The sequence below is a fragment of the Myxocyprinus asiaticus genome, chromosome 6 (assembly GCF_019703515.2).
Source record: "Myxocyprinus asiaticus isolate MX2 ecotype Aquarium Trade chromosome 6, UBuf_Myxa_2, whole genome shotgun sequence".
NCBI classification, from domain to species: Eukaryota; Metazoa; Chordata; class Actinopteri; order Cypriniformes; family Catostomidae; genus Myxocyprinus; species Myxocyprinus asiaticus.
The window spans coordinates 15,376-36,229 of record NC_059349.1 but is presented as its reverse complement, the minus strand read 5'-3'; the positions used below and the strand labels follow the sequence as shown (position 1 = coordinate 36,229).

The 20,854-nt window shown below is 41.7% G+C and overlaps 1 protein-coding gene across 4 annotated transcripts in view; it reads left to right on the top strand.

Moving 5' to 3' along the window:
• LOC127442853 (zinc finger protein 521-like) overlaps positions 1-20,854 on the top strand; it is a 263,975-nt gene that overhangs the window by 227,875 nt on the left and 15,246 nt on the right. For 3 of the 4 annotated variants that reach the window (XM_051701091.1, XM_051701090.1, XM_051701092.1), the window contains one exon: positions 9,185-9,316. In XM_051701091.1, coding sequence (XP_051557051.1) covers positions 9,185-9,316 — 132 coding nt within the window. Of the gene's footprint in view, positions 1-9,184; positions 9,317-20,854 lie in introns of those variants that run through there. The other variant, XR_007897530.1, reaches the window with a different exon arrangement.

Below are 20,854 nucleotides of genomic sequence, written 5' to 3'. Positions count from 1 at the left end.
TTCACTCAAAATGTAATGCTTATAATATAATTTGTAATGAAAAATAAACGATTAAATTAGAAAAATGCAAAATAGAAACATTTTCATAAGTGGACTCAAACTTCAGAATATCACAAACTTGCACAAATTTGTTTCAGTTTCAGATGCCACTGTAGAAATTTAGCATTCACAGTCTGCTTGATTAATGATTAATTTAATCAATGATTGAAAGTGTCAAATAACAGGATGGTTACTGAAATTAGGCAAGTAGTATTCGGCTGGTCATGTGATTCTAGCATGGCAGCCCCCATGTTCGGACCCTCTCCATGTAGAATAAAAACAGCTTTTATGAGGTCACTGATATGACTGATGTAGCAGACCCCACACGAATAATGGCCAAGACTCGACTGATGTTTTTAAGAGGATATATTTGAGTTAAAGGATCCTTGAAAACTCCTTTTACTTTTGTAAAATCACCTTAAACTCCTACAATTCAACGTATAACTCAAGCAAATCACTGTAAGAGCTAAATAACATAGCAAAACACAATAATGTTAAAACTCTTCTCTATCAAATAGTAAGGCTGAATTATTACTTTGCTATTAACATATACTATATATTTTACTTTACCAAAAAACATTATTTTTTTATGTTTGATGCATGAAACAATACAAATATGATCCATTTTTAAGCATTATGAATTATCTCTGTTTTTTAATCTTAACCTTGCATCCCACATGACATTACATGCAAAAAGTGCAACAACATTTCACAAAGATGCTCATTTGAATTAACCCTCTGGGGTCTGAGGGTGTTTTGGTCCCTGGAGAAGTTTTGACATGATTTGACATTTGTGCTTTTTTCAGTTGCTTAAAAACATATTAATGGCTAAAGTCTGATAACACTGTATTCAGCACAAACTGGGCTACAATAATATGTGAACAACATGTATGTACATGTTTGTATTTTTGAGAAAATAAAGTTTATCTGTGGTTTTTGAAAAAAATCAAAAATTTTAAGTCAATGAAATAAGGCCATATAACACATACTAAACATTTGTTCACAAGACTTTTGAGAACTGGATCTTGTAGCCTAGAGTTTTTGCTACAAAAATGATGTGAAAACCATCCTGATCACTCACTCATTCATGACAATATAGTCATTTAACTTTTGTAAGACACTTTTAGTGTTTGAAAGGCCATATGCGAGGAGGCGTGGATGATCATGAATATTGATGTGATTCACACCTGAGGAGACAAAGACCCCTCCCCTGAGAGTGAATGAATGTGAGGAGACTTAATGATTAAATGTATTGTTTGTAGCTTATTCACAAAATCAAGTTTAAGTTAAAAGAAGTAATCTGACTATACATTTTCTTTACATAAAACTTTAGACTTACACTACATTTAAAAGTTTTAAATCTGTAAGATTTTTTAATGTTTTTAAAAGAAGTCTGTTCTGCTCACCAAAGCTGATTTATTTGATCCAAAATACAGCAAAAACAGTGATATTGTGAAATATTTGCACAATTTAAAATAACTTTTCTATTTGAATATATTGTAAAATGCAGTTTATTCCTGTGATCAAAGCTGAATTTTCAGCATCATTATTGCAGTCTTCAGTGTCACATGATCCTTCAGAAATCATTCTGATATGCTGATTTTCTAATATGGGCATATTTACAGCACATTTTACACATTTACACCCGAACAGATATTTGAAAGCACAATCTTTGTTGATGATAATGAGGCAGCATAAACACTAGTTAAAATATAATCTAAACATTCCTGTCATTTTTATATCATATTACACATCATATTTATATCATACAGCATACAATTTAAATACCTGCTTAGCCGAAACAACATTTAAATGTAACTAAAACTTGCCTATTAGGACATATTTCAAATTTCAATACTCCGAATCCTGGCTGGCAAGTCTGGAAATAGTCCAACTAGTAAAATATGTACACGTTTATATAAAATAGCATGTCAACTAATATTTACATAAAACTAAATTACTTACTCATCAGAAATTGTATCTTCGGCTGGATCAAGTCGCTCTTCAAAATGCAAACGTTCCTCGTCGGATTCCCGCTCTTCTTCTGAGGAAAATGTGAACTCTTCATCACTATCCAGGAGCTTCCTCACCTGTGTAGCGTGCCATCCTCCAAATGCGCAGAAAAGTGAATGAACTTGATGCTTTTTAAGGCATTGTTGGGGCGTTTACCATTTGCATTGATCGCCTCATCACATTACCGTATGAATAGCGCGCTCTGCTGGTGGGTGGGATCACATTAGCGATAAGTAGCTGAGCCAGGAGAAATTGTACATCGCTTTGTTTCATACAGATTACATTGCAGGAGAATATTTGTTTTAAATTTGAATTGTTTTATTTAAAAGTAGACATTTTAAGCTTCCTTTAGACATATGTTTCATGTTTGTGTCATGAATATTCGTGGAGTTTCAGTTCATTTTTGTGACGTGTTTCAGAAAGACGCTCACGGAGACAGAGATGGCTGAAAGCGCACCCTGTTTATTTTCTTTATTTTACAAAAGCACAAGGTTTTGTTGTTATTGTGAGTGTACACAAATAAAAGTAGACCCTTTATAGTCTCTAATGATGTCTTACACTTATCTGTATGCCCCAAAATGATGGAGTATTTTAAGTTGTTTCCACTGTTATGAGGAAAAAATCCAGCAGGACGCACCGGCGCGTCCGTCGACCCCAGAGGGTTAACAGTTGTTCCCTATCTGTCACTCACTCGACGTTGTGTCGATGTAGTGACACTAGGGGTCAGTCTAGGGAGCCCGAGACACCTCTGGTCTTTGATAAAAGGCCAATGAAAATTGGCGAGTGGTATTTGCATGCCACTCCCCCAGACATACGGGTGTAAAAGGAGCTGGTATGCAACCACTCATTCAGATTTTCTCTTCGGAGCCGAACGGTCATGCTCATTGAGCTGAATCCTACTGTTCATTCACCTCTGCTGGATCTGACGGCGCATTTCAGTGGCTTCTCCCTTCTCTGCACTGGTGCACTGCAGAGAACGCCCCTGGACGCTTCGGCAGAAAAACAAGAGAGTATATTTTCTGAAAGAGCCTTTTCCTCTAAAAGAGTATATATTTATCTGAAAGAGCGGCACACACGGAAAGTCTTTTTAAAGACGCATCTTTTTAAAGATGCCTTTCCGATTGTATGTTATTCCTGGTTGTGGTCGTTATCTCTCAACTTCGGATGGTCATGATCGCTGTCTTTCGTGTCTGGGCGCGACCCACATGGAGGCAGAGTTTGTGAATGGTTCATGTTCTCATTGCGAGAACATGACCATGTCAACGTTGTGGTCGCGGCTCGCTTTCGTAAGAAAGCAAGCCATCCCAGTGGCTCCCCGCCTCGGTCCTTCTACCTACGGGTATGAGGCCAGCACGGCTAGCACTGGGGGCGATTTGGGGACCCCAATGGGATCGTCTCCGCCGGGTATCCCCCCGCGGACCTCCCATTCCCCAGCACGCTCGTCTGCCCCAAACAGGCTTCCGGATGAGTTTGCCGGCTCGTCTCATGGCGAGTCTGGCTTCTTGTTCGGAGCCTACGAAGATGATGAGCTCTCAAGTGCAGCATCAGAGAATGGGTTTGTCCAGTCGGATGCAGAAGCCTCAGCTGGGCTTCCCCCTTCGGGGACGATTGCCCAGTCACAGGCCAATGCCGAAATGATGGACATGCTTTCCCGGGCGGCCGCGAGCGTCGGGTTAGAGTGGAACCCTCCACTCTCCCGTGAACCCTCGCGGTTTGATGATTGGTTCCTGGGCTCGCGGCACCGCTCAAAGCAGCCACACCCTGCTCCAGTGCCATTCTTCCCGGAAGTGCACGAGGAGCTGACGAAATCGTGGGAGGCACCTTTTACTGCCCGGCCCCGATTCCGCAGTTCCCCGCTCTCACTACCCTCGATGGCGGGGCGGCCAGGGGCTATACGGCGATTCCCCTGGTGGATAAGGTGCTTGCGGTGCACCTATGCCTGCAGAGCGCCGCCACCTGGCGTGGACACCCTAAGCTCCCATCCAAGCCCTGTAGGCTCACGTTGTCCCTGACGGCTAAAGCCTACAGCACTGCTAGACAAGCTGCCTCTACCCTGCACACCATGGCTCTCCTGCAGGTCCACCAAGCCAAGGTGTTGAAAGAACTGCACGAGGATAGTTCTGCCACAGATTTGATGCAGGAACTGTGCTTGGCGACTGACCTCGCTCTCCGAGCAACGAATGTCACGGCGCGGTCTCTCGGGCAGACGATGGCCACACTATTGGTCCAGGAGTGCCACCTTTGGCTCAACCTGGTCGAGATGGGCGAGGCCGACAAGACACGGTTCCTTGATGCCCCCATTTCCCAGGCTGACCTATTCGGTGACACCGTCGAGGACTTTGCCCAGCAGTTCTCGGCGGTGAAGCAGCAGACGGAGGCAATCTGGCACATCCTGCCCCGGCGCGGCTCAAGATCCCACACCCCGTCTGCTCGTCGCCAAGGGCGTCCCCCTGTGGTGACTGCACCGGCTCCCCCACAGCCTGCCCCTTCGGCCCGGCCCCGGCGTGGAGCCCACCGCAGGAAGCAGATGCCACCCATCTCACAACCGGTGCCTAAGAACCCACGGAGGTCGTCAAAGCGCCCCTGAGACAGGTGACCCAGAGACGAGGGAACCCACTCACTTGGAGCTGGTAAAAAGACCACTCCATCCCCCGGTGGAGGGCCAGGTGGCCTTTTTGTTTGATTTCACCGCATGCCCAAGTGGCTGCGGTACCCAACAGTTCAGCAAATGAGTGGCTTCCTTCCTCCCTGGGTCACATACCCGGTGTGCACGGTCGTCACCACGACTACCGTCCACGGGTTTTTTCTTGCAGGATTGGCACTCCAGCGGTGGCCTTTCCGCCCCTGAGCACCCAGCTGTGGCACACAGCCGCCCCCGATGTGGCAGTCTCCACAGGTTACGAGGACAGGCCTCTTCCTCCCCCATCCCAGGCTGTTCCGGGGGTGGTCACAAGGAGCCAGGTAAGTGCTTCGATGTCCCTAGACTCAGCACGGCCACAACGTGGTGTGGCACCTTGAGCTCCACCCCGCCGCGAGGCCCCACCTGCCAGTACATCCGACAACGTTGTCCCCTTGGTCCGCCTTGCACAGGACTTGGACGTGTGGCTCGCGCTTTCCAATCCATCGCAATGGCTAATCCGGACCGTCCGACTCAGCTATGCGATTCAGTTCACCAGGCACCCACCCAGGTTTAGCGGTATTCACTTCACCTTGGTCAAGAGCGAAAACACTGCTACCTTGCACATGGAGATCGCTTCCCTCCTACGGAAGGGCACGATAGAACTTGTCCCTCCAGCCGAGATGAAGAAGGGGTTTTACAGCCCCTACTTCATTGTACTGAAAAAAGGCGGTGGGTTGCGGCCAATCTTGGACCTGCGAGTACTGAACCAGGCTTTACACAGACTCCCGTTCAAGATGGTGATGCAAAAACACATTCTGGCGAGCATCCGGCATCAAGATTGGTTCGCGGCAGTAGACCTGAAGGATGCGTACTTCCACGTCTCAATCCTTCCTCGACACATACCCTTCCTGTAGTTTGCATTCAAGGGTCGGGCGTATCAGTACAAAGTCCTCCCTTTTGGCCTGTCCCTGTCTCCTCGCGTCTTCATGAAGGTCGCAGAGGCTGCCCATGCCCCGTTAAGGGAGGTGGGCATTCGCATTCTCAACTATCCCGACGACTGGCTAATCCTAGCTCACTCTCGAGACATGTTGTGCGGTGGTAGACATGATCACTCGGGCTAGGGTCCCCTCTACGAGGCGCCTGTATGCCTTTAAGTGGCATCTGTTCGCTAAGTGGTGTTCTTCCTGACGCAAAGACCCCCAGAGATGCACAGTTGGATCAGTGCTTTCCTTCCTGCAGGAGAGGTTGGAAGGGAGGCTGTCCCCTTCCACCTCGAAGGTGTACGTTGCCACCATAGCAGCACACCACGACGCAGTCGACGGTAAGTCCTTAGGGAAGCACGACCTGATCATCAGGTTCCTAAGAGGCGCCAGGAGGCTGAATCCCTCCAGACTGCGCCTCTTTCCCTCATGGTACCTCTCTGTAGTTCTTCAGGGTCTACAGAGAGGCCCCTTTGAGCCTTTGGAGTAAGCCGAGCTTAAGGCACTCTCCTTGAAGACTGCCCTCCTGACTGCGCTCACTTCCATCAAGAGGGTAGGTGACCTGCAAGCGTTCTCTGTCAGCGAAACGTGCCTGGAGTTCAGTCCGGGTTACTCTCACGTGATACTGAGACCCCGACCGGGCTATGTGCCCATGGTTCCCACGACCCCTTTTAGGGACCAGGTGGTGAACCTGCAAGCGCTGCCCCAGGAGGAGGCAGACCCAGCCCTGTCGTTGCTGTGTCCGGTGCGTGCTTTACGCATCTATTTGGATCACACACAGAGCTTTAGAATCTCTGAGCTGCTCTTTGTCTGCTTTGGTGCACAGCGGAAAGGAAGCGCTGTCTCCAAGCAGAGGATCGCCCACTGGCTCATTGATGCCATAACAATGACATATCTCGCCCAGGACATGCCGCCCCCGGTAGGGCTACGAGCCCATTCTACCAGGGGTGTAGCGGCTTCCTGGGCCCTGGCCAGAGGTGCCTCTCTAACAGACATTTGCAGAGCAGCAGGATGGGCAACACCCAACACCTTTGCAAGGTTCTACAACCTCCGGGTGGAACGGTTTCGTCCCAGGTAGTGGCACACAACGCAAGCGGATAAGCCCGGGATAGCCGGCCGGGTGTATCGCTTGCACATAGCACCTTCCACCTCCTTTTCAGCTGAAGACGTGCGCCATTAATTCCCAGTAGTGTTCACAAGTTTGTTCCCTGGTTGACTTCCTCCGAGCCCTGTGGCAGTTGAGTTTTCGGAGAGATTCGCTGCTGGCCCAGTACACGTGCTAACTAAGAGTCCTGTTCTGGGGTAGGTGCTCCGCATGTGGCGGTTCCCTGCAAGGCTAACCCCATTCGATATATATCTTCCGCTAATTCATTTCCCTGTTGGCAAACTGCGTCTTCCTTGGGCAGAGTCCTTCTGCCCCAGTCTCCATGTTTGTAGTAACTCCTCCCCCATTGGGCAGGATCTACCTTGAATACTCTCCACATGGTTGGAAAGACCATCTGATGTATCCTTCCACTTAAATATCCCCCCCTGTCTTTGGGCGAGGTGTGGTCTCCGCTGTGTCTTCCCCTTGGGAGGGACACCCCCCGACTAGACCTGGCGGCCCAGTCGGATAATCCCCCTTCTTTTTTAGGAAGTGGAAAAAAGAGAAGGGGAAAAGAGGCCACGACTGGGTTAAGCCTGTCTCTATTTCTTGGGTAGTCGACTTGTCCCCAAAAAGGGCCGTTCGACACTCATAACTATGTTGGGGGAGGTTACGTGTCGACCTGCTGTGCTGGCAATGAGGCACACAATAGTCTGCCCACCACACACTGCCAGTTCACATAACACAGTTCAGCCAGTTGTGGCATTTCATATAGGGACCCCTAGTGTCACTACATCGACACAACGTCAAGTGAGTGACAGATTGGCAACATCATGGTTACTTGTGTAACCTCCATTCCCTTATTTAGGGAACAAGATGTTGTGTCCCTCCTGCCACAACACTGAACTACACGCTGAAATGGCCGGACCTTATATCGGCTCCTCAGCATAAAACCTGAATGAGTGGTTGCATACCAGCTCCTTTTATACCCGTATGTCCGGGGGAGTGGCATGCAAATACCACTCGCCAGTTTTCATTGGCCTTTTATCAAAGACCAGAGGTGTCTCGGGCTCCCAAGAGTGACCCCTAGTATCACTACATCGACACAACGTCTCATTCCCTCCATCAGGGAACAGAGGTTACACAAGTAATTATGACGTTTTAAATGTACAAATCTTATGCCTTTTTGGAAGGTGCTTATACAGCTCTTAAACCTTGTAATCTTTGAAAAGATCAGGGCTGCGTTCCATTTCAAGTTTTTATCCCCTTCCCTCGCAAACTTCACTCCGTCTCATGGACTCGGATGTACGTCACCGCTTATGTTGTGTGAGTGTCCGCTACTTGTGGAAGACGTGCAATGGGTTTAACTGGAACACGCTTAACCCTTGATCACTTGGAGCATGTTGAAGGCTGATGTCAATATGTGGAATTATTTAGTGATTTTTGCACCTGAGAAAACAATGTTTTTGGATATTGGTTTCAGAGGCTTATGTATAAATCTTGTATGTTTATTATTCTTTTTTTCATTAGAATAAATTGTTAGAAAGGATTTATCAAGATTTACACAAATGAAAATGTTAACATAACAATGATTACATAGGCTATAACTGTGTGATAAACAGTTTAAGGTAGCTACAAGTATTATGCTTTTAAACCTCAATTTAACTTTTCTAAACTGCTTAACTGACTTAACTTCCAACATACATTAGAGTTGTGTGGGGGTGGGGTTTATGAAGTGCAATCTGCTGTCACATCACAATCGAGTTGCATTGTGGGATATGGAGCTGCCTGAAGAGCAGGCTCACTCCTTCGGTCAAAATTGAGGGGTTGAGGGTCTGTCAACAGAAACTTCCCTCGCTCACTTAATGAGGTTGAACAGACTTCAAAAATGAAAGCGGGGATTCCCCCGAGGGGAAGTATTTAGGGGAGTTAGCAAGTGGATGTTAAAAGTGAAGTGAAACACAGTCCTAATCAACGTGATGGTGCGTTTTCTCTCCGTTTCACTGATGAAATTAACATGGCTCCTCACGCAAAGATGGGGGAGGCGCTTCAAAATAAAAGTCCTACTATTGTACTATATATAATGCAGGCAGTATCTTACCTTAAACACTCAAAAATATATCAAAATACGCAAAAAAAAAAAAAAAAAAATTGCAAACAAATTATGGAATTAATTAAAGCCATTAGTTGTTTTACAACTGGAGTCTTCATTTTAATGTGATTTGTCATGATTTTCTACATATATTGCAAAATTACAATTCATGTCTTTAGAAGTTAAACTTCTTTAATGAGGAAAAAATTACTGAATGCACTTAAAACTATTGCTTTTGAATGATGTTGCATCCACACCACTTGGTGTCAGTGTAAGTTCAAGATGACACAAACAAAAAAGGTACTGAGTGCACCATTCAAATTAAACATGGTGTGTTTGTGTGTGTGTTTTCACAGAGGAAGGTCTCAATCATGAATGTAAAGTTTGCAGTCTGAGTTTCGATTCTCCTGCGAAGCTGCAGTGTCACCTGATCGAGCACAGCTTTGAGGGGATGGGAGGAACCTTCAAGTGCCCTGTCTGTTTCACAGGTACATTTATGTGTGTGTGTGTGTGTGTATGTGTTCGTGTGTGTACATGCGCATGCATTTTTATGTGTGTATGTGTGGCAAAGAAGCTCAAATATAAGATTTAATGACTAAGTTCAGGCATAAAACTCAAGCTGTCTTATGAATACTATGGATTCGGACATACAGTACTACTCAACTGGCATACTGTTTTTGGCATTCTAGAGAAGTATGGATATTCGGATGCAGGTTTGAACTTGTCACATACTCAGATGCATTTTTACTCAGACTCGAGTGAATTCAACTTGTTGACCAATAGGAAGTTGCTTAGTTTGTCAGTGATCTCTGTGTGGGTGGTGCTTTGTACACAGCTACACTGAACACTGGGCTGGGTTACTTCAAAAGAGGGTTGTGCCAACTCCATAAGGGGGTGTCACTTCCACTCACGGTTAAGGTTAGAGAAAAGGCTTACCCTTTTAGGAGCTCCCTATATCTTTAGTGGCAATTTGGAGCTCACGCCCCTTTTTGAAGCAATGTCTGCAGATATACCCTTCTCCACAGCATGTCTATTTGCACCCAAATGCACATAGAAATTTCCGGAAAATTGCACTGTCAGGGCTGCTTCAGTGGTGTGGGGCGTAATGCCGGTGCGACTGTCACACTCTTTTTCCCATTCTGTTTCCTGTCTCCTCTCTTAATGTTTTCTTTAATACTACTTATAATGTTACATAAAAAAGTTTTACTACAGTAAAATTGTTGTAACCATGTTTTTTGGTGGAAACCATAGAGTTGTTATACATATACTACAGTAATATGGTGTTTATATTGTAACCATTTTTAATTTTGTGGTGACTTTGATTTTACTACAAAATACTATGGTGATACTTTGGTTACTGTAATAAAACCATGTAGGGGATGTTAAGGTTAGATTTAGGGGTAGGGGTTAGGGATGGGCATTTCTAGTAATTTTGTAATCGAGTACTCTAACACACACACACACACACACACACACACACACACACACACACACACACACACACAAAACAAGTAATCAATTACTTGAAATTTAGAACATGTTCAACTTTCAAATTTTGAACCTTTTTTCTTATGAAAAAATTGCACTATTATAAACAATAATATCTAGATAAAAAAATAAATAAAAAAAAAACACACATAGAAACATACATTCCAAGTCTTCTGAAGTGATACAATTTACATTTACATTTACATTTATTCATTTGGCAGACGCTTTTATCCAAAGCGACTTACAAAAGAGGAAAACATAAGTGAATCATCTTAGGAGACAGTGGTATGAAAAGTGCTGTATTACAAAGTATCACTAGCATCATAATAGTATTCAAAACAGAATAAAGTGCAACATGAATGTTTTTTTTATTTTTTTTTTTATGTCTGGTTTAGTGCTCATGGAACAGATGTGTTTTTAGTCGTTTTTTGAAGCCAGAGAGTGAGTCAGCTTCACGGATGGAGTTGGGAAGGTTGTTCCACCAACGTGGTACAATGAAGCTGAAAGTCCGGGAAAGTGTTTTGGTGCCTCTTTGTGTTGGTACAACAAGGCGACGTTCCTTAGCCGACCGCAGGCTTCTAGTGGGCGCATAGCTCTGCATAAATGATTTTAGGTATGCTGGAGCAGACCCAGTGACTGTTCTGTATGCCAGCATCAGAGCCTTGAATTTGATACGTGCATCAACCAGCAGCCAGTGGAGAGAGACAAGGAGTGGTGTAACGTGCTCTCTTTGGTTCATTAAAGACCAGACGTGCTGCTGCATTCTGGATCATTTGCAGGGGTCTAATTGCACATGCCGGGAGGCCTGCAATGAGAGTGTTACAGTAGTCCAGTCTAGTTATGACAAGTGACTGGACAAGTAGTTGTGTGGCATGTTCAGAGAGGAAGGGTCTTATCTTCCTGATATTGTAGAGTGTAAAGCTACATGATCTTGCGGTCTTTGAGATGTGGTCTGTAAAATTTAGTCTGTTGTCGATGGTTACCCCTAGATTTCTGACTGATTTGGAAGGCGTTACTGTAGTTGCACCCAGCTGCACGGTGATGTTGTGTTCAACAGCAGGGATGGCTGGAAAGACAAGGAGTTCAGTCTTGGCTGGGTTGAGTTGCAGGTGATGCTCCTTCATCCAGGCCGAGATGTCCGCCAGGCAGGCAGAAATTCGAACAGTCACTGTGGTGTCGTTGGGCTGGAAAGACAAGTAGAATTGCATGTCATCAGCGTAGCAGTGGTAAGAGAAACCATGTGCCTGAATGATGGGTCCCAGTGATGTTGTGTATATAGAGAAGAGAAGTGGCCCAAGCACTGATCCCTGAGGTACCCCAGTAAGTAGCTGATGTGGCTTGGATACCTCACCTCTACAGGCTACCTTGAAGGACCTACCTGAGAGATAGGAATTAAACCAGTCAAGCACAGTTCCTGTGATGCCCAGCAAGGAGAGGGTAGAGAGTAAGATCTGATGGTTGACTATGTCAAAGACTGCAGAAAGGTTCAGCAGAATCAGGACTGATGATCTGGATTCAGCTTTCACCCATCTCAGCGACTCAGTGACAGACAGCAGGGCAGTCTTGGTGGAGTGTCCACTTTTGAAGCCTGACTGATTGTCATCCAGCAGCTTGTTCTGTGAGAGATAGGCAGAGATTGATTGAAAACTGCCCTTTCAAGTGTTTTTGCCATGAATGGGATGAGAGAGACTGGTCTGTAGTGTTCTATTTGTGTGGGATTAAGTGCGGGTTTCTTCAGCAGCGGGGTTACTCGAGCCTGCTTAAATGTAGTGGGAAAAGTGCCTGTAAGTAGAGATGTGTTAATTATGTGTTTGAGTGCAGGTAGGATGGACGGAGAAATGGCCTGGAGAAGGTGAGAAGGAATGGGGTCAAGGGAACAGGTGGTGGGGTGGTTGGAGTGGAGGAGTTTAGAGACCTCGGTGTCAGTCAGAGGAGAGAACATAGAGACAGAAGAGTTGCATACAGGAGACAGGTGTTTGACAGGGTGTGGTGCTGAGAATGTATTGCTGATGGTTGTAACCTTATTAGTAAAAAATGTGGTGAAGACATCTGCTGTCAGTGATGTGTCAGGAGGTGGAGGGGGAGGGCAGAGAAGTGTTTTGAATGTTCTAAACAAGCTGCGAGTTTCTGTGGTGCTGTTGATCTTGTTCTGGTAATAGGAGGTTTTTGCAGATTTAACGTTATCTGAAAAAGTTGCAAGCAGGGACTAATATTTACCTAGATCTGCTGGATCTTTAGATTTCCTCCATCTACTCTCAGCTGCCCTGAGGTCAGTCCGATGTTCACGAAGGATGTCAGACAGCCAGGGGCTGGGTGGTGTAGCACGTGCTGGCCTAGAGGAGATAGGACAAATGTTGTCTAGACAGGTTGTTAAAGTAGAGCTTAGTGTGTCTGTGGCAGTGTTTACATTAAGCATGGTAAATACATTTTGTGTAGGAAGAGAGGTAGAAACAGCAGTAGAAAGGCGAGAGGGTGAGAGGGAACGGAGGTTACAGCGAAAGGAAACCAAAGGTGGAGTCTGTTTTAATGTAGATGGGAGGGTCATGTTGAATTGAACAAAGTAGTGATCAGAGACATGTAAAGGAGTAACAAAAATATTTGAGTTGGTACAGTTACATGTAAAGATGAGGTCCAGCTGGTTGCCCGATCTGTGAGTTACTGTGGTGTGTAGTTTTTCCAAGTCAAATGAGGCCAGGAGAGTATTCAGATCAGTGGCCTGGGGCTTGTCTTGGTGTATGTTGAAATCACCAAGAACCACAAGTGGCCTACCATCCTCCGGCAAGGAGGACAGCAGGACATCCGACTCCTCAAGAAAGTTTGTCAGCTGACCTGGAGGGCAGTAGATGACAACAATATGTATTTTTGTGGATTGCATTGTAGTAATAGCATGGAATTCAAAACTAGTATTTTTACATAGTGAAGAGTGTGATGAAAAAGTCCGGTTGTTATGAATGAGCAAACCTGTTCCCCAACCCCTACCGGTGTGTCGAGGGGTGTGAGAGAAGGAGAAGTTGTTGGAGAGAGCAGCAGGTGTTGCTGTATCCTCTGGACGTATCCATGTTTCTGTCAGTGCCAGAATGCTGAGGGTGGACTGCGTGGCAAAGGCTGGAATGAAGTCAGCTTTGTTTACCGCTGACTGGCAGTTCCAGAGTCCCACTGATAAAGAGAGCGGAGCAGGTGCTGAGGTGAAAAGTGGCCGTAGGTTGTGTGGGTTGCGTTTGGTCTTGCATCGATATCGTGTGAACGGTCTGTAACAGATAACAGGGATGTGCTTGAAGGCATGTGTTATTCATGAAGTAGACATGTTAGTATATTGAAGGAAAATGAGAAAAGAGACACAATAACAAGATACTTAAGTGCTATGTTGAGTGGCGCCTTGTCGGTGTCCTTGCTTGGTGGACTTGCACAAGTAGACTCGCTGGTCTTTACCCAAGTAGGTCTTCACACGAGGAGGGCTTTACACGAGGGCTACCACTTCCGCTGCCGCTTCCGCGTCAGCATTCGTCAAAATACAATCAATTTAAATAATAGCAGAATTTTATTTTTGGGTGAACACCATTTAAAAATAAAGTTTTCACTTTGGAACAATTAAAAGGGACTTTGTTCCCTTTTTCGGTTAAGTTCTGCAAAAAACATTATTGTTCATTTTTGGATTTAGGTGGGAGAAGCAGTTTCATTGTTGCCCATGGCAGGCAAAGGCACAAAGGAAAATCAAATTGCAATATTCAATAGTGTTTTACTAGTTGAATATTTAAAGCTGAATGACTCCCATTGGGAGGAAGAAGAAGGAGAATAATGAATATAGCTGCAAGTAGCAATGATCAGGGCCAAGCACTAAAGCCATTCTCTAAGCACATTGTAAAGAGCTCCAGCACAACAGATTTATACCAGCTGAAGCAGGTTTCGAACTGGGGTTCACCCAGTCCTTTGAACTGAAACCCAGAGCTCTATTCACTGCGCCACACAAAGTGACTAACAAAGTGACCAAGACTAACTCTCCTATGGTATTCAGTCATTTTTAAAAATGTAATAAAAATTGTTTCCTTTATCTGAGCAGTCATAAAAACACCTTTGGTATTCGCCGTCAAAATTGACCAACCATTGAAAATGAATGGGAAAGACCAAAAAACAGCTATTTTTCTTTATTTGTCAAATGCAATCAATAAATTAGCCACAATGCAGAAAAAAAGACAGAAGTTACAGGGTAAGACTCTAAAACATCCTCAGTGCAAAACATAAACACACACTCACACACACACACAAACACAAGAATGAACTGGTGAAACTTTAACAAAATGCTTATATATATATATATATATATATATATATATATATATATATATATATATATATATATATATATATATATATTTGTCAAATAAAACCAATAAATCCACAATGCTAAACATACACACTCAGAAATTAAGGGTTGAGACAATAACACAACCACAATGCAGAACACACACACACACACACACACACACACACACACTTACACACACACTGAACCAGGACATTAATAAGGAGAGCTCTATAGCCATCTTTTGGTCATTGTTGGCATTACAAGTCATCTGTTGTTTTCTAGCTGATGACAGCAATCTGACACACACATCTGACACTCACAAACACACACACACACACACACACACACACACACACACACACACACACACACACACACACACACACACGTTTGAAAAATAAATATTTACTATAGAAAGTTTGAAATTGCAAAATGTTTACTCTGATTCTTCTGTTTTATACTCTAACAGAATTTTCAGAATTTTGCAGTTCATTTCTGTTTCTTGATGTTCATTTTCTTGACATTATTATGCATTTACTGTGAGTTATTACATTTCTTTGTTTTAAATAAATTATTCATAGAAAAATGCTTATTATGTGTCTTCTTTTTATAACACCATGGTCAGGTTTGATGACAAGCATTATGACATAAACTGCAAAAACTGACACTTCAAAGAAACAAAACGTATGCAAATGTTTAACAAATAATAGTTTGATGTCTATTTAATGTCTAAATATATATCCAAATGCATATCTCCATAAAAAATCTAACATTATGTTACAACAAGCCATCAGACTACACAGTAGGTGGCTACAGCCTTGGTTTTCAGGCCATGTTATTTATATTTTTGTTCACCAGATGGCAGCCAGTCTGTCTCCAATTTATGTCACATTCTCATATTTTCTTCATGTTTCTGAATTTATTTATTTAATTTTATTTCCAAAAATTTGCTTATTTGTATATGCAAATTAATGGTCAAATTTAGACATTTACATGTAAATAATAAAAAATAGCATAAAATCCCAAAAGAAATGCATAATTTTATTGTTCTTACTTCAAAGAAAATAAATAGTATCATTAGAAAAAAAAAAAAAAAAAAAAAAAAAAAAAAAAAAGGAGGTTACACATCTAAACCTTCCGGTCCACGAATATCAAAGGAAGGTGCCATTTTTTATTGCCAAAGGAGGTTACTTTTTCATAAAATTAAAAATGGCGGAGAGGTTATATGACTTATGTTGGAAAAATTGACAGAATAATTGTTTTTTAATTGCAGGAGGAATTACGCAATAAAGTACAGTCTGCATTGTAGACACAATATGAAGACTCAGAGATCAACAGAAGTACAAATTTTAAAACTGCTCTTACCTGGACTCAAACTCTCAACCCTTTGACCTGTATTCCAATGCGATAACCACTGGGCCATTCAGTTGACACAGCGCAAAATGGCCAAAGAGAAATTCAAAGCTGCGAGCAGTAGGTTTTAAATTAAAAAAATATATATATAATATAATTTCAGAAGACATAGAATAAAGAAGCAATGATACATTAAAAATTTTGTTTAAATTGACTAAGCATTTTGACCACTATGTGGCGCTGTTTCCAAACTGCTTAGGTACCCTCAGGACATGATCTCGAAGACCCTTTCCAATTTTCATTCAAATCGGACAAAGCGTTTTAAATATAAATTACTTTTTATAAAATTCAAAATGGCGGAGTTTATATGGCTGATGTTGGAAAAATTTATATCGTTGAAATCCTCATGACCCAAGAAATCCAAATACATCAAACTTGTAATTTTAGGACAAACTGTTCAAAAGTTACAGGCAAAAATAGCCAATTTTGACATTTATTGACCCATTGGTGGTGCTGTCACCAAACTTTGCAAGTTACCTTGGATCATGGTCCTGATGAAGCTTACTAAATTTTGTATCGATAGGACAAAGCATTGACGAGATACAGCCTCAAATCCATTTTCATGCTGACCTCGTTAACTTCGTGTTGGCATAATTTTGGAACGGTAGCACAAATTAAAATTATATATGGTCAGTTCTGTGCGGCTTGGTCTGGAGATTATTTTGAGCTATCGTTTGGACAAACTAGACAACGTTTGAAGGATGTGAAAGGTTTAAACTGTAAATGTAATGCAAGATGGTGCCCACTGTAATGGGTGGAATTTTAATATAAGGGGTCCAATTGAATTATCAGCAGGACAGTAATCAAACAAAAAAAAAAGAATGGTGTCTCTAGAACAAACGATTTAAAAGATACACATAAAAGAATAGTGACTTTTTCAACTGGTGGTGCCGCTATAGAGTATGATCTATAGCCCCTAAAATTCGTATAGGGGCTATTCATTCCTACCTCATTAGTGTGCCAAATTTCATCATTTTCCTATGTACGGTTCATAAGGCTGCCATAGACTCCCATCCAGAATAATAATAATATTAATGGATACAATATGGGCTTTGCACCTTCAGTGCTTGGCCCCTAATAACCCTTGTTGTATTGAGTCTAATGCAGTTGTTCTCTTTTCTTTATACTGTACGGTAGACCGAGTACAGTTGTAACAGTATAGTTGTAATACTGTGAATATTTCCCTGCTCACGCAAGTTTGAACTGTTTATCATAAGTGTGCACATTAGCATCCTCTCTCTGTGTGTTAAATTTGAAGGACACAGTCCACACTGAAGCAAACATAGAATACAAGATACTTGATATAATACTTGTTTAACTTTGTTTGGTCACTACATCATTCCCTTTCATCCATATGTTATATTTCATATTTTTGATATCTTGACTACTATCTTCCATATTTTAAAATAATTGTAATGTTAATGTTGGTGTTGATGATGCAATGTGTATGAACCTGTGAATGTGATCAGGATTGTCAGCGTCTCATCTGTGATGTCAGCAGGTTAACTTAACTCAGAGAGGCTGCTCCATGATTTGAACTCACAGCTTCACAACCGAAGGTTTGCAAACACTTAAGGTTCATGAAGGAGCTGCAGTGAATTAATAATATATGAAAAGAATTGCAAATGCCAAATGAAATAAAATAAAATATTATAAAATACATCAAATTAAAACAGAAATCAAAATATAACACCTAGGGTTTTATGATAAACATCAAGTTCTTATTGGCTGTAATTTTGCTATGTCTCTGCACATTCAATGCCCATTGTGATGAGATTTGATTAAATCCATGGAAAATTGTAAATTATATAAATGTATATTTCATTATTTCAATATAACAACTTTTAACAGTACAGATTTGTTTCAGGACTCTATAGTGAGTGAGTAGAAGTGAAAGGATACGGATGGGGATGGGGAAAAACAGATGCAGTGTGATAAGGATCAGTGACGAAGTTAAGGAGTCATCCAGAGGCAGCAGGGTGTGTCAGATGCGTGGCACTCGCAGGACACATTTGACAGTTATGTGAAGTGAGGCAGCCTGCAGCAGAAAGCAGCTCCTCTTGCCCTGGAGGAGTCCAAGCGCAAAAGAAACACACGCGCATCACACTTGAGCTTAAGTCTCACTTTACACAACAAAACAGTACACTTTACACTCAGTAATGCTGCCTGGCTTTGTAAATATGGCCTCATTTGTTCAAAAAGTAACTTGACGATTGTTAAATAAAATGATCTTATAAGGTTTTTTTTGGGGGGGGGGGGGGGGTTAGTATGTGGCTGAAAAGTATATTAAACCGTGATTATTTAGTATAGTATAAAGGATACAAAATAACAGCAAATGTAAAAAGATGTTCAAAATAATAAAAAAGTCCATTCATCAGTTTGATCAATAGTTTTACCAATATTCACACTTTTGTACTAAATCAACAACAGTTCCTTAATATAAGGTCTTCTGATAAATGGCAATAGTTCCAATCATTATAGTTCCAAATCTCTGATCAGAAACATTGCACCTTGTCATAACTGACTTCACCCAAAAATTAAAATGATAATTTACTCACCCTTGTGTGGTCTCAAACTTGGGTGAGAACAGACCAAAATGTAACTCCTTTTTACTAAATCCTGACATCTGCAGTTTCCTTGGCGTAATCTAGATCTGAAGCTTGATTTCACTTCCTCACGCTTGACGCATACGCAGAGCATGTGTACATGCCCAGAGTGCATGTACAGTGCTCTGCGTATGCATGAAGCTATAGGATGTGTAATCGAGCTTCTCTCATGAAGGCACCAAGGAGACTACAGATGCCAAGATTCATGGTGAAAAAGACTTAAATTTTACTCTGTTTCTCACCCAAACTGATTAGATCACTTCAGAAGACATGGATTAAACCACTGAAGTCATATGGATTACTTTTATGAAGTCTTTATGTCTTTTTTGGAACTTGAAAGTGTTGGACTCCATTGACTTTCATTGTCTGTATATAAACTAGAGCTGTCAAAATTAAAGTGTTAATCATTCAATCAATTTCAAATGTTTAATGCGTTAATTTTTCTTTAACGTGATAAATTTTTTATTAACGTGGTGAGTATCTAATTTTCACATTAGATACTGACATTTTATTCAGCTCTGTTAGAGTTCCGAACACTGGCCTGAATAGGGCAGAACCTTTGCGATGTCTCTGTACTCTTACTATTTCTGCCATACATACGTAGATATGACAGAAGCAGTAAGAGTAGTATGGGTAGTATGCTCACCTGTTCGCTACAGCGCTTTTCATGTGGAGTTCAAAGAGGAGCTTAATGCTGGATTTCAAGTGGTTAGTCACATTCTGCTAGCTGATTATTATTGTGGAGGATGTGGGTTTAAGAGATTGATTGCCCATTGCAACAAATACTCAACCTATGGAGATTAGTTCTTTCATTTAGTCAACCTCTCACTTAGACTTTGGGAAACATTTATTGTTACTTTAATTGGCGTTATTTTAGTGCATTTCTATCTTTATACAATAAAAGGAAACTTTATTGTTACATAATTTGTTTTCTTTTCTAAGAAGGAACAGGAAAAGAAGCATATATAGTCAATTTTCAGTACTTTTAAAATCTGTAATTAATCACAATTAACTATAAAAAAGCATGCGATTCATTGCATTTAAATATTTTAATCGACTGACAGCATTAATATAAACACATCATATATCTTTCAAAAGATCTTTATATGTGTTCCGCAGAAAAAAGAAGTCTTACGAGTTTGAGATGGCATAAGGGTGAGTAAATGTTGAGAGAATTATAATTTTGAGGCGAACTATTCCTTTAAGTGTTTTAAGCTTCTCCCATGGGACTCTTATTTTGATGGGAATCTACACTGAGCAAGAGAGCGGTTCTAATTTCATGTTGCAAAATTCTCTAGCTGTGTCTCGTTTCAAAGACTGCGTGCTCGGGAAGTCAAATTTGTCAGCTGCATACGTCACATACGTCTCATTTCAGAAAAGCAAGTAGGACACTCCGGAATTGGAACCTTCGAATGCAACATTCTTTCACAGGAATTTGGAAGATGCAGGAGGTGTATCCCTTGTTGGCACTCACAAGTTACCCACAATTCTTTGTGTCCTCAGAAATATTTTTTAAATAGTTTCACTCTTATTTAATTGACATTGAAGTGAACATCCAGAGATTTTGGAAAACTTTATTTGAATGAATTTTGGCCAACTTAACATTACAATTTTTAACACACAAAGATAAACACAAGGAGAGCAGTACATTATTTTAATTAAGCAATTTACACAAGCAAGTCTGTATTTCTGATTATCAGGGTGCACACACCCATGCTGGCCTTCAGACCAACAGCACGATTGCGAGTGTGATATTGCTTTTATACATCAGTTCAATAAATAAGTAAATAATGTAGAATAACTTACATTTCAGACTAAATTTGGCCAGTTCATACATTTCTTCTCCACCAGCTAAAATAGTTCCAAAAGAGCCAAAGCATCCAGCACAACTTGCTCTCTGTACTGCTCTCGTACTCAGGTTTCAAACTAATTATTTCTAAAATAATCATAAAAGAATGCATATTATGTTTTTACTGTTGTAGGCTAAGCATTATTTAGCCATCATCGTGTCCAAATAGAAATAAAACTTATTAAAATCGGTTCTAGACAATAATCAATATCGGTCATAAAAAAACGGACACAAAATTAAAGTTGTTTTGGAGAGTATAATGCTCACTGTGATACTAGACTGAAAAAAGACTTGTTTGTTTGTTTTAATTTTGCTTTATGCTTTCTAAGTGCACAAAATGAAACATTGGTGAAGACCAGTTATGGTG